This window comes from Bos mutus, chromosome 8, assembly GCF_027580195.1.
Source record: "Bos mutus isolate GX-2022 chromosome 8, NWIPB_WYAK_1.1, whole genome shotgun sequence".
Taxonomy (NCBI): Eukaryota; Metazoa; Chordata; class Mammalia; order Artiodactyla; family Bovidae; genus Bos; species Bos mutus.
Window position 1 is genome coordinate 68,152,855 of NC_091624.1, and position 18,016 is coordinate 68,170,870.

Below are 18,016 nucleotides of genomic sequence, written 5' to 3' on the forward strand. Positions count from 1 at the left end.
TGGTTTGTGGGACTGGTGTTCTGTAGAAAAACTTTATAAAGTACTGCTGTTTAATAGTCATATTCCATATATAGGGAACAAATCAGTAGCTCAGAATAGCAGGCAAGATTTCTTCTTTTTAGGTTTTCTTTCAGATGCATCGTCTTTGATCCTAGCACAAAGGAGGAGGCTTATCTTAATAATTCTTTTAAAAATCTTAGCTATTCATGCCAGATGACATTCAGATTCAGATGTGCACCGCATGACCATCTTCCTGTGAACTGGGGAAGAGCTGACTTACAAGCAGCTGTTCCACACCTGCCAGCTCTGCCCCTCGTCCTCCCCCATATTCCCCTTCTGACCACCTCCCAGCATCACCAAACTGGAAAGGCTGGCTAGAGACATTTGTAGCCTCTTAGTGACATATGAAGTACGCCCTAAGATAAGAACACAGGTATTGGCCAGGACTGGTAAATGTGACATTTCCCTGCCTGATGCTGCTTCTGGTTTCCAGGCCAGCAAAATTCAGGCAATGTAGGTAAATCATATTCAGAAGTGTAAACAGGAACCTTAAATAAAGGTGGTAGTCTGTTATAGAGGAATCACCAGCTCAGAGCCATAACATGGGGTAGAATCCCCATTTCCCTATCCAGATGTGACCCTAGGATTTTAGTCTTCTTCGCTAGTTGAGCAGAGTGGACACTCTAAGTCCCAGTTTCTTCATCTGACACGTAGGGACGTGAGCAGTAACTGCTTCACTGCATTGTGCCTACAGAGCCTGGCTGGTAGCATATGCTTGATGCATCCTCGCCATCATGGTGTTAATTCTAGTTCTTGTTACTCAGAAAACTGCCCCTTACATTTCTATAGAACTCCAGCTCCTGCTCCAGTTTCCAGGACCAGAAGATTGCTAGCATGTTCGACCTGACACCGGAGTACCGCCAGCAGCACTTCCTCACCGGGCTTCTCTTCACCGAGCTGGCCGCTGCCCTGGATGCTGAAGGGGAAGGGTATGTCTCAAACATTTATAGTGGAACAGAAAGCAAAAAAAAAAAGGATGCTCCTTACCAAATTTTTGCACTCTGACTTATCTTCCTTGGTGAAAAACTCCACCATTCACCAGTTCCAAGGAATAGAAGCAGCCACGTTTTTAGAAAGTGGTGCCAATAGGAACGTGGAAAGGCATGAGGGATGGAGAGTAACCATAAAATAGCTCTTTTCAACCGCTTATTCATTATGAGGAAGTTGCCAATTCTACCAAGGCCTCCAGTGGCTCAGACTGTAAAGAATCTGCCTGCAGTGTAGGAGGCCCAGTTCGATCCTTGGGTCAGTAAGATCCCCTGGAGAAGGAAATGGCAACCCACTCCAGTATTCTTGCCTGGAGAATCCCATGGACAGAGGAGCCTGGCAGGCTACAGTCCATGGGGTCCCAAAGAATTGGACATAACTGAGCAGCACAACCAAGCGACTAACACTTTCACTTTACCAATTCTACTAGGGTTCCCCGGGATGCTTGGTTAGTGAGCTGCTTAGAAACAAAGCTGTTTTTAAGGTGTACCTTGGGTGACCTGTATGCACAGAGGCAGCAGCCAGATGCCACTTGGCACACTGCTGACAGGGGCTTAAATCCAAGGAGTGTTAGGATTGGAAAATAATCTAGATTCAGCCCTTTTAGTGTTCAGGTTAGGCCCATGGAATTGAAGGAACTTGCCCAAAGTTACACAGCAGACTCAAGTCTAGAGACCGTGGTCTCCAGAGTCCTTCCCTAGGGCCCAGCCTCTTGTACCACATTAGCTCTCTGCCTGAAAACCTACTCCTACAATGCCTACCTTCTTCCTCCCTCTGTTCAAGAAGTTTCTGAAATAGAATGTGCTGATTAATGGCAGCATTGCTGTATGTTATAGATTGTTGTCTAATTCAAGATTCTAAAGTTTTCTCAAAGTATTTATAATTTTGTGACAAAAATAGGACATCTCTGTATGAAACAATTACAAGAGCACAAGTTTATGTAACTTCAGTAACAAATGTGTCCCAAATGCTTTGTCCATACTGATAATGCTTAAGGGATGGTAGGTCTCTACCTCCCAGCAGGTCATGGTGGGAAGTCTGATGTTCTCAGCTCTGAATTCTGCCCCCTTCCAGAAATTCAGTCACCAAGAATATCCTTAGCTTCGTTTTCCAAGGCTTCAGTTTCATCAAACTCCTCCCAATTTTCTCAGTGGAATTTTCTACCCTATAGCTAACATGAATTTCCACAGCAACACGAAGTGCCTTGACACATAAGCTGAGAATGTGCTGAGAAGGAGGCTTGTGCAGAAAGAAAATTGCCTTCACACACACACATGCACGCATACTTTATCGTGATTGTCCTTTGATAGCAGAGATTTCCATGATTTCTGAAAGCATGATACGCTTTAGTATCTACATGAGTGGTAGTCTCTGTTTTCCATTTCTCTTCTAGTGAAACGTCTAAGCAACCAGGCTTTGCGTCTGTTTTGATTCCTCATAAGATTGTTGCTATTATTTTACTAGTAAGAGAGTAGAGTATGTTCAGAGATCATCATGTAATTATGTTTAATCAGATAGGTCTATTTTTCTCACACACACACACACACACACACACACACACACACACACACACACACGGTACCTTTTCTACCCCCCAAAGGGTAACTAATTAAGAGCGTCACTCCTTTGGCAAAACAATAATTCCTGATTGTTGGGTTGTCAGTTATTCTCCTGGAGAGTCATTAAAAATACCATCATGGGCTTTATATATGAGCAGAAGTCTCAGAAACAATTTATTTTCTGACAATACATCCTTTTGATCAGTTCTTCCTTTGGCTGCCAAAGCAATTAATAGTCTCACCAACACCCACCCATCTGAGGCACAGGGCCAGTGGTACACATCTCAACAGCTGAACTCCTGAAAGGAGCCATAGCTCTAGATTCTAAGGGATCGCTGTGGAACCCTTCTTACCTGAGGGTGTCCACACATCCATACGTCACTAAATCCAAAAAATAGAAGAAAGGACACCTCCAACTCATTCTATGAAGCCAGCATTACCTTGATGGCAAAGCAGATAAAGATATCACAAGAAAACTGCAGACCAATATGAATATAGATGTAAATATCCTCAATAAAATATTGGCAGACTGAACTAAACAACATATATTAAAAGGTTATACATCAAGGCTGCTGCTAAGTCGCTTCAGTCGTGTCCAACTCTGTGCAACCCCATAGACAGCAGCCCACCAGGCTTTCCCGTCCCTGGGATTCCCCAGGCACGAACACTGGAGTCGGTTGCCATTTCCTTCTCCAATGCATGAAAGTAAAAAGTGAAAGTGAAGTCGCTCAGTCGTGTCTGACCCTCAGCGACCCCAAGGACTGCAGCCTTCCAGGGATTTTCCAGGCAAGAGTAGTGGAGTGGAGTGGAGCCATTGTACACCAAGGCTAAGTAGGATTTATTCTAGGAATGCAAGATTGGTTTAGCATCTGAAGGTCAATTGATATAATAAAGGACGAAAACCCCACTCAGTCATTACAATAGAAGAATAAAAAGCATCTGACAAAATCTAGTACCTCTGGAAAACACTCCACAAACTCTGTAGGAATATGTGAGAATTTCCTCAACCTGATAAAGGCATCTATGAAAAACCCACAGCTAATATCATACTTATTGGTGAAAGATTGAATACTTTCCTTACGAGGTCAGGAGCAAAACAAAAATGTCCACTCTTTCTTCTTCTGTTCAACATTTTACTGGAAGTTCTACCCATGGCATCCATGTTGGAAAGGAAGAAGTAAAGCTGTCTCTGTTCACAGGTGACATGATTTGTTTATAGAAAATCCTAAAGTTCCCACTAAAAAAGCCATTAAAGGTAATAAATGAGTTCAGCAAGATTGCAGGATACAAGATCAATATACAAAAATTAATTGTATTTCTATACTCCTTCCATGAGCAATATAAAAATTTTAAAAATATTCCACTTAAAGTAGCATCAAAAGAATAAAATTCTTAGGAATAAATTTAACAGAAGAAGTTTAAGACTTGTTCACTGCAAAACACCTTAGAAAGAAATAGATCTAAATAAATGGAGGGACATGACATATTCATGGATCATAAAATTTAACATTGTTAAGATGGCAATAGTCTCCAAGTTGATGTACAAATTCAGTACAATTCCTCTCAACATTCCAGCTGGCCCTTACAGAAATTGACAAGCTGATACTAAAATGCATTTGAAAATTCAAGGGACTCCAATATAACCAAAACAATCTTGAAAAAAAAGAACAAAACTGGAGAACTCACACATCCCACTTCAAAACTTGATACAAAGCAAAATTAATCAAGACTATGTGGTTCTGATCTAAAGATAGATGTATAAATTAATGAAATTAAATTGAGTCTAGAAATGAATCCTTACATTTATAGTCAAATGATTTTTCAATGAGAGTGCAAAACAATCAGTGGTGAAAGAGTAGTGTTTTCAAGAAAACTGGGAAAACTGGATGTCCACATTCAAAAGAAGGAAAGTGGACCCCTATCTCACACCATATACAAGAGTTAAAGTATATCAAAGACCTAAATGTAAGTGTTAAAACCATAAAACTCTTAGATGAAATCGTAAGGGTAATCTTCAAGAAATTTGATTAGGCAATGGTTTCTTAAATCTAACATCAAAAATAAACCCAGCAAAAGAGAAAAAGAGGTAAGTTAGACTCCATTAAAATTAAAACTTCTGTCCTTTAGAGGACATCATTAATAAAGGAAAAGGACAGCAAGCAGAATAGGAGAAAATATTTGTAAATCATTGATCTAATAAGGGATTTATGTCTAAAATATATTTTTTATGTCTTACAGCTCAATAATAAAAGAACAAATAACTCAATTTTTTAAAGAGCAAAGGATCAGAACAGACATTTTTCCAATGAAAATATGACCAATAAGCCCATGAAAAAGTTTTCAACATAATTATCCATCAGGGAAATGTTTATCAAAACCAGTTAAATACTCCTCTGTCTTTGTTCCTTTGGGCTGCTCTAACAAAAATAGATTAGGTGGCTTATAAAGCACAGAAATTTATTTTTCACAGTTCTGGAGACTGAGAAGTTCAAAGTCAAGGAGCTGACAGATTTAGTGTTTGGTGAGGACTCACTCCCTAGTTCACAGATGGGCATCTTCTTGCTGTGTTCCCCTGTGGCAGAAAGGGTTAAGTGAGCTCTCTGCAGTCTTTTGTATAAAGGCACTAATTCCATTCATGAGGGCGCTGATGTCATGACCTAAAGCACCCCCTAAAAGCCCCACCTCCAAACACTATCACATAAGGGATTAGGTTTCAACATAAGAATTTGAGGGGAGCAGATCATAGTCAGCTCTTAGCACCTGGCTATAATACAGAAGACAGATAATAACAAATGTTGGCAAAGAGAAGATAGAACTGCTGGTGGGAATGTAAAATGATGTAGTTCCTCTAAAGATTAAATACAGAGTTGCCATATGATCCAATAATTCTGCCCTGTGGTAGATGTCTAAGAGAAATAAAAAACCTATACCTACATAAAAACTTATACAAATATTCACAGCAGTGTTCATAATTCATCATAGCCAAAAAGTAGAAACAACCCGAATGTCCGTCAGTTGATGAATTACATAAATAAAATGTAGCCAGCTGGTAAAGAATCCGCCTGCAATGCAGAAGTCCCCGGTTCAATTCCTAGGTCAGGAATATCCACTGGAGAAGAGACAGGCTACCTACTCCAGTATTCTTAGGCTTCCCTGGTGACTCAGATGATAAAGAATATGCCTGCAATGCAGGATACCTGGGTTTGATCCCTGAGTTGGGAAGATCCCCTGGAGCCAGGAATGGCTACTCACTCCAGTATTCTGGTCTGGAGAATTCCATGGACTGTATAGTCCATGGGGTCACAAAGAGTTGGACATGATTGAGTGACTTTCACTTTAGCTAAATAAAATGTGATTGGAATATTATTTATTTAGCTAAATGTAAGTGTTAAAACCATAAAACTCTTAGATGAAATCATAAGGGTAATCTTATTATTTATAAGATTTATAAACACAGTATTTATTTAGCTAAATATTTATTTAGCTAAATAAAATGTGATGGAATATTATTCAATGATAAAAAGGGGTGAAGTACTGATTCTACAACATGGTGAACTTTAAACATTGTGCTAACAGCAGAGCCAGGACTAGACCACAAGCAGCTTGTCTCTGGATTCTGTACACCTCAACCCTACTTTGCTTGGTTTTCATATCATCACCTCGTTGTTTAGGAGCATTCTGGTCAACCTTGCTTCACTATGGCCTTTGGCTTTTTGTGTTGTGCCAACAGGATCATCAAAGTACAAAGGAAAGCTGTCAGTGCCATCCACAGCCTGCTGAGTTCTCACGACCTGGACCCGCGTTGTGTTAAACCAGAGGTGAAGGTCAAAGTTGCTGCCCTCTACCTGCCTTTGGTTGGTATCATTTTGGATGCTTTGCCACAGCTCTATGACTTTACAGGTAATGATGCCTTCTGTTTCCTTCTTTGGATTGATGGGGGTTCCTGCCAGATTCACCACTAAAATTGCTGGCTCCAGGGCTGATATGCTAGTGTGAGCCCTTCCCACTACCACTGCTTTCCAAACCTTTTCAAACATAGGCCCTGGTAAGTGTATTTTTTAAGCCACATGTATATGTGTTTTTTTTTAATTGTTTGCTCATTCATTCATTCATTGGTCTGTTGGTACATAAACACTAAAGACCGTACACCACAAAGGATGAGAAAATAACAGAATTACTCCTTTTAGTGATCTGTGGTCTGACGTCTTGAAATAAAGTGTTTCTTCTCTTTTATTTTATGAGCACTTAAGGAAAGAAGCAGACTCAAATGAGTCTAAACATTTGTACCATGCCAAAAAATATATATATCATGTTGTCTGACACTATTAGGAAATGCTGTTATGGCAGAGGAATTTTGCCTTTAGCACTAAAAAGCTCATTAAGGTTGGAATTCAGTATCTCCCACTTGGCCACCAGAGGAAAGCATCAATTGTTAAAAGGCACCTCCTGAGTTTATTTGCATGTTACTGTGTGGATTAGGGAATGTAGACAAACAAAACCACCCTCACTCAAAAACAGCATCTTATCTGAGACCTGAGAAAGACAAATCCCATCTGCCTGTCCTTCCCATCTGCCTGTCCTTCCCCTAACATACACACACACACACACACACACACACACACACACACACACACACACACACACACACACACACACACACACTCACACACACACTGCTGACTGCTTCAGGGTACTTTTTGCTTTTTCCTCAGCGAAGGGAGGTGCTATTCTTCTAACTGACTCGTGGTTAAGTATAGAATCCTTGTAAGGAATCATGCTTGGAACCTTAGAACTATCATGGTTTCCTGCTTCCTCCAAAAGCAAAATGTCCTGTGTGACAATCATTTCTAAACTCCTTGTGGTGACAATCATTTAGCTCATAAAATGAGGGGGAAAATGGGCAGGGAAGTTACGGAAGCTATCTTAGCCCACCAGATGAGCTGGCTGCTTGGTAAGATGCACAGAGCTTCCTGTAGCAGTGCCTGAGTAAAGGGCAAACGGAGAAGATAGTTGTCTTCAGAATTTAAAGGTGCAATTCAGAGTATGGCTTTGCAGATCCCTTGTAGAATTTTGCACGGACATTTCAAGAAAGTTTCATTTGAGGATCTGTTATTTGTTTGTTCCCAAAGCAAGGGAATCACGTTAACACACATTATCCAAAGTTTCATTGTTGATTAAAATTTTCCAAATCAGCCACTTTGGATCATAACTTTTTAGCACTTGTTTGTTTGTGGGTTTTTTTTGGTTCCCAGTACATATGAAAGTTATGCTTTCTCTGTATTGTGGTCTATTAAGCGAACAGTAGCATTATATCTTTTTAACTACAAACCTTATTTTTTTTTTTTTTTTTTTTCAAAATTAGTTATTTAATTGAAGGAAAATTGCTTCACAATACTGTGCTGGCCTCTGCCATACAGCAGCATGAATCAGCCATAGGTATACATATGTCCCCTCCCTTTTAACCTCCCTCCCACCTCCTGCCCCTTCCCACCCTTCTAGAGCACTTGGTCTTTTAAATCTCAATGATTTCTTTATGTATGCACTGAACTTTATAGTCGTGATGTAGCTAACAAGTGGGAAAACAGTGTAAATATTCTATTATTAAAGATAATATAGTATATTTATTAGATATGAAATCTTTTGATTAATAAACTAAGAGTATAATATTTTTTAAAAAATACAACAGAATTCAAATTCCAGCCCATTTATACAGTATGTGACCTTTGGAAATTTCCTCAACCATTTAATGCCTTCCATTCCTTTCCTCGGCTGTAAAAATGTGATAGCAATGTCTATATCTTAGGGTTTTGATAAAGAGGAAATGAGAGAACTTCTATGAAAGCATCTTGGCAGCAAATATTTCTATCCTTCTCTCCTCTCTTTTTCTTGTAACCATGAGCCTATGCACATTTAGGAAAAATGAGAATGTATCCTCAAAGTAATCCTGATAATGTTATCAGGTCTTGAATAATTGCCACGTGTTCTTCATTTCACTCTGTGCTTAAAAATTCTATTGACTTAAGAACAATAGTGAATTATCATTTTTTTAAAAATTGAGTTCTGTTTTTACAAGTTTGGCAGGGGAAAATCTGTTCACATGGCTATTTTTCTGAAAAATTGAAAGTCAAGAAACTATAATGTTGACAGGTCTATAAAATTATGAGTTTTTAATGGATCAGTCATACATGTTTTAACACATTTTCCTCAGAACTACTTAAACAAATACTTTCTATGTGTAATTTATCATGGTCATAAAAATAAACCTTTTAAATTGTGGGTCCCTATTTTGTTTGCATACATCTATACCTATGTATAAATATAAATATATTACATGGGTATAATAAATTAACATTTATTTCAGACATTCAAAATCTAATAAATTATTGCTGAATTTGTAATAATGGCTTATTACTCTATAAGATAATTATTTAATTCTGTAACTTTGTATTCCTTTCTATTTGGCCATTATTTGAAATATATAAATGAAGTAAAAATACCATATTATAGAAAAGTATTATGAAAGCTTTGAAATTTTTTGTTTTCACAGTTTGAAAACTTAATTTCTAGCCTAATCTTGTGGGGGACATTTTGTCTCTTTTATTAGACTGCCTGCTTTTCACTATAGATGGTAACAGATAAATAGTGCTAAATGTCAGGTTTAAAATTACTATGCTGAAATCCCTCTACTAAGCATATTCCCAGAGAAAACTATTTCAAAAAGATACATGCACCCTAATGTTCATAGCAGCACTATTTACAACAGCCAGACGTGGAAGCAACCTAGATGTCCATCAGTAGACGAATGGATAAAGAAGATGTAGTACATATATAAATGGAATATTACTTGGCCATAAAAAGGAATGAAATTGAGTCATTTGTGGAGATGTGGGTGAGCCTAGAGACTGTCATACAAAGTGAATTAAGTCAGAAAGAGAAAAACAAATATTGTATGTTAACACATGTATGTAGAATCTAGAAAAAATGGTATAATTGATCCTGTTTGCAAGGCAGAAATAGAGACACAGACATAGGGAACAGATGTATGGGTACAAGTGAGAAAAGGAGGGGGGAACTTTTTCCTGTCTCCATAGTTTTGCCTTTCCAGATGGACTTCTTTCACTTAGTAATATGCATTTAAGTTTAATCCATGATTTTTCATGGGTTAATAGCTCATTTCTTTTTAGCACTGAATAATATTTTATTGTCTGAATGTGCCACAGTTTTTTATCCATTCACCTATTGAAGGACATCTAGGTTACTTCCAAGTTGTAGCAATTATGAATAAAGCTGCTGTAAGCATCTGTGTGCAGATTTTTGTGTGGACATCAGTTTTCAACTCCTTTGGGTAAATACTAGGAAGCATAATTGCTGGATCATGTAGTAAGGTCAATAATATTTTGATTGCAGCTGCAGAAGCTCGAGGTGGAAAAAATCGTGCCAATGGCTCAGATGAAGAACAAGAAGGGACCAGTGCAATTAATCAGAATGTGGCATTGGCTATAGCTGGAAATTTTAATTTGAAGACAAGTGGAACAATGTTGTCTTCCCTGGTATGTTGGTCCACATTTCTCCTGTTTATTTTTTGTTTTGAGTCTTTTCCCATCTATTAATGGATGTGTTCCTAAATTCACCTGCCAGAACCCAGGATAGAGCAGGCAATGAGATTTCTGCCTTATTGCTCAATGCTGGAAGAAATTGTGTGAGGCTAGTAGTTGAGAAGGAAAATGACAAAGGGGAGGTAACACAGAGCCAGACAGGATTCTGACAACAGCAAGAGCCTCACAGAACAAATTTCAGGCAATTTCAGTAGTGTTAAGTTCAAGGTTTGGAAAACCAAGAAAGATGAACTTGGAAAATCTGAAATATTGCAAAGGAGATCAAACCAAGGATCCCTCAGGTGGGAGGCTTGCACTCTGTGGAATCTACCTCTGTTCCTTGCTGAGCTTTGACAATCCCTTTGCCAAGACAGAGCTGCATTCTCTTGCTTAATTTAAGTTTGCATTTCAGTGTAACATTCATATCTGCAAAGAACTCAACCCAGTTCTTTCCTGGGAAGACAGCCTCTCAACCTATAATTCTGCTTTGCTGAGTGACTGCCTTCTCTTCCCTTTAGCACTCCCCAATTCCACCCCCCTCCCTCCGCCCCGCCACCCTCTAACACACACCCATAAGAGTTGAAGGCCAGGAGGGGAAAAAGAAAAGACATGGATAGTTGACATTACTCATCCTACAGCTGAACAAATATGATGTACTTTCTGACCTCCTCTACCTTTCTAATATCTGTCTTACCAAAATTGGCTGCTTCAGGTGGTATGTGCCTTTTACATTCTTGTTTGTCTCCAACAGAAACTCAAAAGTCCAAGGTTCACCTCTTAGAAGATATTTCCTATGAAGTTATAATACATTTAAAAATATTACTTCTTGTGGTCATACTCAGAAAAACTAATGTTAAAGTAACTTCGTAAGCCCTATCCTCCACATTCAAACCGACCATTCCCCTCACATATGAACTAACACCTCTCTGCAGCTTCACTCCTACGTTCAGTTGGGTATTAGCTGCGCCGCGTGAATCACATGTTGTCCTTTGTGTTGTTTGGATGAGTGACAGAGAGTGTGCTCAGCACTCTAAAATGAACACTGTGGCCAAAGCATGAGAGCAAATAGCCTGAGCCCCACACCCTGTCCCCAGGAAAACATAAATTGTGGTTGAAGCTCTGTTCTAAAGGACTCCACTGAATTATGTATTTGATTCATTTGCTGAGCAGTTCATGACCCTTATACTTTGGACTCTGACAAAGAAGCTAAATCTTGAATAGTTAGGGTATTTTGGGAACCAAGGCAGGGTAGTTATCTGCTATAAATCCAACCCTGCAGTTTCCGGTGTGAAGGAGATATACTTGATTTTAGCAGCTTGGAAGCCCTTGTGGATTACTGAGATTGGGTGGGGGGAGGGCATGGTCAAGGTCCAGGGCAGACCACCAGACCACACTGCTCCTGAAACAGACTGCTGCTGCTGCGTCACTTCAGTTGTGTCCGACTCTGTGAGACCCCATAGACGGCAGCCCACCAGCCTCCCCCGTCCCTGGGATTTTCCAGGCAAGAACACTGGAGTGGGTTGCCATTTCCTTCTCCATTGCATGAAAGTGAAAAGTGAAAGTGAAGTTGCTCAGTCGTGTCGGACTCTTAGTGACCCCATAGACTGCAGCCTACCAGGCTCCTCCGTCCATGGGATTTTCCAGGCAAGAGTACTGGAGTGGGGTGCCATTGCCTTCTCCAGCTCCTGAACAGAGGGTGTCCACAATTATGTGGCTGAAAGCCTGGTTAGAATACTGCCCTGGACCAGCCCCTTTTCCCAGCAGCTCAGCTCAAAGAATACAGCTTCCACTGCCAGGAGAAGGCAGAGTTCCCCTAAACAGACCCCAGCCCAGGAAGAAGTACAGACACTGTGTATTAAGAAATCAGCATTCCTTTCGTTATGTCTGATGCTCAACCTCTTCCCTTGCATCCATCTCCCAATCTGCCTCCTTCCAGCCCTACAAGCAGTACAACATGCTGAATGCTGACACGACCCGAAACCTCATGATCTGCTTCCTGTGGATCATGAAAAATGCTGACCAGACCCTCCTTAGGAAGTGGATCGCCGACCTGCCATCCATGCAGCTAAACAGGATTTTAGATCTCCTTTTCATCTGTGTCTCATGTTTTGAATACAAGGTATCTCTCAAGTTCTGTCTTGTCACTGTTCCCCCTCTGTTTGGGCAATGGCAGCATCCTTAATTTTGTCTTATTTCTGTATTTAAGTCTATAACCTATTTGCATATCTGTATCCTATCTAGATATGATAATTCCACCAGGAAAGGATCTCTGTCTTCTTCAGAGAGAATGTCATTCCCATTGACAGAATTTCAGCCAGAGGATCCCCCAGAACAGGGTGTCTTTGTAGCATATGTCCAAACTGGCTGATGTCACCATGGGTGTTCTGTCTTTAGGATTCTCCCCGTGAACAGAGAGCTCCCCAAACTTAATGTCCTCCTGCCTCTGTCCTGTCCAGGGAAAACAGAGTTCTGACAAAGTCAGTACCCAAGTTCTGCAGAAGTCGAGGGATGTCAAGGCCAGGCTGGAAGAGGCTTTGCTCCGTGGGGAAGGGGCCCGAGGGGAGATGATGCGGCGCTGCCGGACTCCAGGTGTGTTGGGTCAGCCCTTCCCTGCTCTCTGTCAGCAGAGTTTGGTACCCTTTGTGGGAAGGAGCGTCCTCCCCACATGATGAATAGACACCACCACTTTCTTAACACGTGTGATAATAGAGACAAGCAGATTCTGGGATTCGGCGCACGATGTATGTGATGTTAGCCACATTCCTCTAAGGGAAAGCTCCTTTCCTGAGATCACAGGAGCCCTGAAAATGTCCTCAGATGGCATCTTCTGTTTAAAACTTACTGGTGGTAAAAGATCCCATCCAAGAATATGAGTCGTGGGATGATGAATGGTGTCTCCCTCATTTCTCCCTGGGATATTTGAAGAGTCTATGTAGATAGTCCTACTTATAGTTCTGGTTCCAAGATCATTTCCCCAAGTCATGCAGGGTTTACTAGAATAGGTCCAGTCCCCTCCTGCGGTGGTCTTAGAGGGTCCTACCCCACAGTCTGAGAGTGATCTCCAGAAGGCTGAGTTCTTCTCTTTAGGGCATATCAGCCTTATCCATTGTGCTCAAGGAAAACAAAGTGATGGTTCCTGCTCTTCAGTGGGACGCGGTGGCAGGGAACTTGGAAGGAGCTGAGCTTCTCAGGGGTGGTTGAGCACCCTTTTTCAACACCAGCACTCTTCATAAATAAATAATATGGGGAGAAACCCTGATTTCACTGAAACCCTGTGTCCATGGGAGATGTGCTTGCCAACACTCCAGAAAGGCTTCTGAGGTCTGGCCTGTCGATCAAAGAGCAGACTAACCCATCCCAGATTTGGTTATGAGTTTGGCCTCCCACCAGCACCAGCATGGATTCTAATTATCTGGAGAAACAGCACTGAGTCCCTTCAGTTGAGCTTGTTACAAAACTTCTGGTTATCTTGCTACTACTGCTAATCAAATTCCTGTTGTGCATTTCTTAACTCCTAGGGAATGACCGATTTCCAGGCCTAAATGAAAATTTGAGATGGAGGAAAGAGCAGACACACTGGCGGCAAGCTAATGAGAAGCTAGATAAGTAAGTCACTCAGCAACTTTGTGCCACTTTTACCTAAAGTTCAAAATGATTTTTCCCAGGCTACTTGTGTTACTGAAACAACTACATCCTTCCAAGGGTAAGAAAGTGAAACATCATTATCTGTATACATTTAGTTCATCCAGGGTTCCAGGATAATCAATGATATAAAGAGTTATGATATCCAGCTCTTAAACATTTATCACATTAATAAGCATTTAAAGAAAACTAATGTTTAGCAATCTCAGCTAGCTTAACAAAAACTGCTGATGAGTCAGGACAGGGTACCCAGGACCACATCATTTCAATCCATATTTCCACTCTACAAATGTGTACAAAGATGTATATTCAGGGATATTTATGTCAGCATTACATAAAAAAAATTTTTTTAATTGTTGTTTAGTCACTAAGTCTTGTTCAACTCTTTGCAACCACATGGACTGTAGCCTGCCAGGTTCCTCTGTCCATGGGATTTCCCAGGCAAGAATACTGCAGGGGGTTGCTATTTCCTTCTCCAGGGGATCTTCCTGAGCCAGGGATCAAACCTGAGTCTCTTGTGTCTCCCAAGTCTCAGTGTGCCTACATTGGCAGGCAGATTCTTTATTGCCAAGCCACCAGGGAAGACCCACACAAAATTGAAACATTCTAAATGCTAATAGGGAAATAGATAATGAAATATTAGGTTGGCATTTAAATGTTTCCAAATCATTTTAATGATATGGGAAATGCTTTTGATTCAATGTTAAGTGAACAAAGCAGAGTAGACATTTGTTTTAAGAGTATAATTTTAAATCTCTACACATAGTAGATATATTTTTTAAAGACTGGAAGGAAATTTACCAAAACATTAACCACGATTTTCTTTGTGTTGAGAATGTTTGTGAAGGATGTTTTCCTTTTTATACTTTTCTGTATTTCCTACAATGAATGTGTATTATGATATATTATTATCAGAAAATAATGCTAAAGTAAAAGAAGAAAAACCTGCTTGGATTGCAATATATGCTATATCCATATTGTAGTATACACAACAATTTGGACCTATGAGGGCTCAAACTAAATTGTCTGAATAGATAGCACATATTAGTATCTGCTGTTCCTCTTAGCAAGAGGTAGCTTAATGAATCCTGGGGTTCACTGCTGAAACATCATATGGCTTAAGACAACCCCTCCCCACATGCATACACTTGACAAGGCATACGCAGGGTATCCCCATGGTATATAAAACATCTGTTATAAGGAGGGGTGGGAGATGAGGTGGGCTTGAGTAGCAGTGTTTTTTTATAAATAAATATGTTGCTATCTTTGTTGTTATCACAAGAATGGATCATTCTGGTTCATTTATGGGACTTTTGGAAGTCAAGTTTATTTTAAAACATTAAGGAGATAAATATTTTAATTATATGTGTTGCTTGTATAGCCCAGTTGTTGCTCTTAGGAATCATATCCATTTGCTTTGGGTATTTTGTGCTTGTTCTAAGTTCCCTGAACTGATTTATAAACTATTGATTCTGAGAGTCTGTACGTTTTAATTTAGGCATTGAACACCACCCCGCCCCCCACCACCATCACACACACAAATTAAAGAACTATTGCATGTAGTTAATTAACACAGAACTGCTTAGGCAGTTAGGCCATCTACTCCATGAGATTAAAAGAAGAGCCAAACAGAAAGCACGATTGCCTGGGCTGTGTAAGTGGATGTTTGGGGAAATCTTCCCCTTTTGTCACAGAAACAGCACAGTACTGAGGCTTTCCACACAGGGCACACCAAACCCCTCCAGGTCAAGTCAGCCCTGAGCTGCGCTTTGGGCTGTTTGTTGCCGGAGGTAATGATTCACTTCTGATCATCTTCATGGGTGATTTTTTAAAAGAGAAACCGTAGTAAATTGTAACCGTGCAAGTTAGCTGTTTTGAAAAACTTTTGTAATTATACCAGTGGTATCTTTCACCTTCTTTTAGATCACTATTCAATGATTTTGGCTCTGTTTCTTTTAGAGCAGTCATTTTCAACCCAGCTGTACATTAAAATTGCCTGGGGAGCTTTAGTAGCCCCCAGTGCTCAGATGTACCTCAGGTCAGTTAATTCAGGATCTCCAGCAATGTTACTCAGAAAACAGTATGTGGTGAAAGCCCCATTTGATTCTTGTGAAGTCAGATTTGAGAACCATTGTTTTCAAGAAATAGCTGATAGGCTTTTTAAATCCATATTAGTGGTGATGATAGTTGTACAATATGAGTATACTTGGGACCACTTAACTGTACACTTAAAAATGGTTAAGGTGGTAAATTTTATGTTGTGTGTATTTTGCCACAATTGAAAAATTTGGAAAAAAAAAACCCAGATTAGGTCACGCTAGATCTGCACTGTCTAGTACAGTAGCCATGGTAGTGCAGTAAGTGAAAATATACATGTCAGATATTGAACTTAGCACAGGTAAAAGAATGTAAAATATCTCATTAATAAATTTTATTGTGATTACACATCAGCAATATTTTTGATATATTGGGTTAAATAAAAATATTAACATTAATTTCACCTGTGTGGCTACTACAAAATATAAAATGACACAAGTAACCCCCCATTATGTTTCTGTTAAATAGCTTTGCTCTAAATCTAAACCTACCAGTGAATTAATAAAAAGAAGCTTTTCTGTTTCACTTATTTTACATAAATATTGTCATTTGGAGAATGAGGAAAAAATATAGAGCAGCTTGGGACCACAGAGCCTATTCTAGGCATGAAAACATTTAAAACATAGAAAGTGTCAATTCTGAGTCCTTGATGGAACATAAGCAACAGCAATGCCCCCATCATTGGGTGAAGGGACTCGAGCACAGCTAAGGGATGATCTTGGACCAAGACTTTTGAGCTTATATCAGGATGCCTTAGCCCCTGTGGCAACACTTCAGCACTGGGACGTCTTGAGAAAGTCAGTTCTTCACACTTCCCTTTCCTGGCCACTAAATTTGAAGATATGAAATCTCTCTTTCTAGCTTCACTTGAAATTTATGAGAATGGATGAATTAATACATAAAATGCTCTGATTCCTTAAAAAAAGAACCTAATAGAAAAGTTCCACTAGGTAATTTCCCATTCCCTAGTGGGTAATAACCACTGACATCCAGCAGGAAGTTAGATTGTGTGCCTGACAGGAATGCAGCCTTGCTTCCATTGGAAAAGGACAAAAGGCCCGTACTTGACTGTGCAACCCCAAAGTAGTCTTTGGAAAGTCAAGACACTGACTCTTCCCTGACCGCTTCTGAAACATCATCCTTTCCTAATCCAGCAGCATTGTGATTAGCCAAATTCACATCAAACCCAGTCTTGCGTCCTCTAGCTTGTTGCAGGGGCTTCTTGGCTCAGGTTGGGAGATGATTCTCACAGGTGAAATGCAAGAATGACCCTCAAGCTTTAAGCAACAATCTGATTGGCTGGCCTAATTGCTAGTAATAACCAATAATTGCTCTTCTACCCATTTGTTATTTTTATAATTGTCATCATTCTTCATAATAGTGGGGATGAGAATGGCCTGGAGCCTCTACCTAGAAAATCGTTTAACCAGGCTCCAATTACACAAGTTGCCAGTGACCAGCTGCTTTGTTTTCACTCCTAGATTGACTCTTCAGAAGATTTCTTTACACTTGGCATGTGGATTACCATCATCAGGAGATGACCAGATTTGATGTGCACTTTAATTTGACCTCTTTTTGTTTCTTAGAACAAAGGCAGAGTTAGATCAAGAAGCCTTGATCAGTGGCAATCTGGCTACAGAAGCAAATTTAATCATCCTTGATATGCAGGAAAACATTATCCAGGTGAGGACAACAAACACCTGATCTGTTCAACATGAATATGTCCACTGGAATTTAATAAGAATCCTGTATAGAAAATTGTGAAAAATAAGCGTGATAGAAAATGCTTTTTGTTTAATGAAGTCAGGAAGTTTACTAGTTACAATGAAAGTAAATCACTCAGTTGCGTCCGATTCTTTGTGCCCCTGTGAACTGTGCAGTCCTTGGAATTCTCCAGGCCAGAATACTGGAGTGGATAACCTTTTCCTTCTCCAGGGAATCTTCCTGACCCAGGGATCAAACCCAGGTCTCCCGCATTGTAGGTGGATTCTTTACCAGCGGAGCCACAAGGGAAGCCAGATAAAGGAAGTGACATTGCAAGACTATTTACAGTAGTGAAAGCTACTTACAATAGCA

General features: G+C 40.0%; 1 protein-coding gene across 4 annotated transcripts in view; it reads left to right on the forward strand.

Moving 5' to 3' along the window:
- Positions 1–18,016, forward strand: part of DOCK8 (dedicator of cytokinesis 8) — a 233,270-nt gene that overhangs the window by 180,985 nt on the left and 34,269 nt on the right. For all 4 annotated transcript variants that reach the window (XM_070375802.1, XM_070375805.1, XM_070375803.1 and 1 more), the window contains 7 exons: positions 850–989; positions 6,337–6,506; positions 10,014–10,156; positions 12,138–12,320; positions 12,658–12,790; positions 13,720–13,807; positions 17,527–17,623. In XM_070375802.1, coding sequence (XP_070231903.1) covers positions 850–989; positions 6,337–6,506; positions 10,014–10,156; positions 12,138–12,320; positions 12,658–12,790; positions 13,720–13,807; positions 17,527–17,623 — 954 coding nt within the window. The remainder of the gene's footprint in view (positions 1–849; positions 990–6,336; positions 6,507–10,013; positions 10,157–12,137; positions 12,321–12,657; positions 12,791–13,719; positions 13,808–17,526; positions 17,624–18,016) is intronic.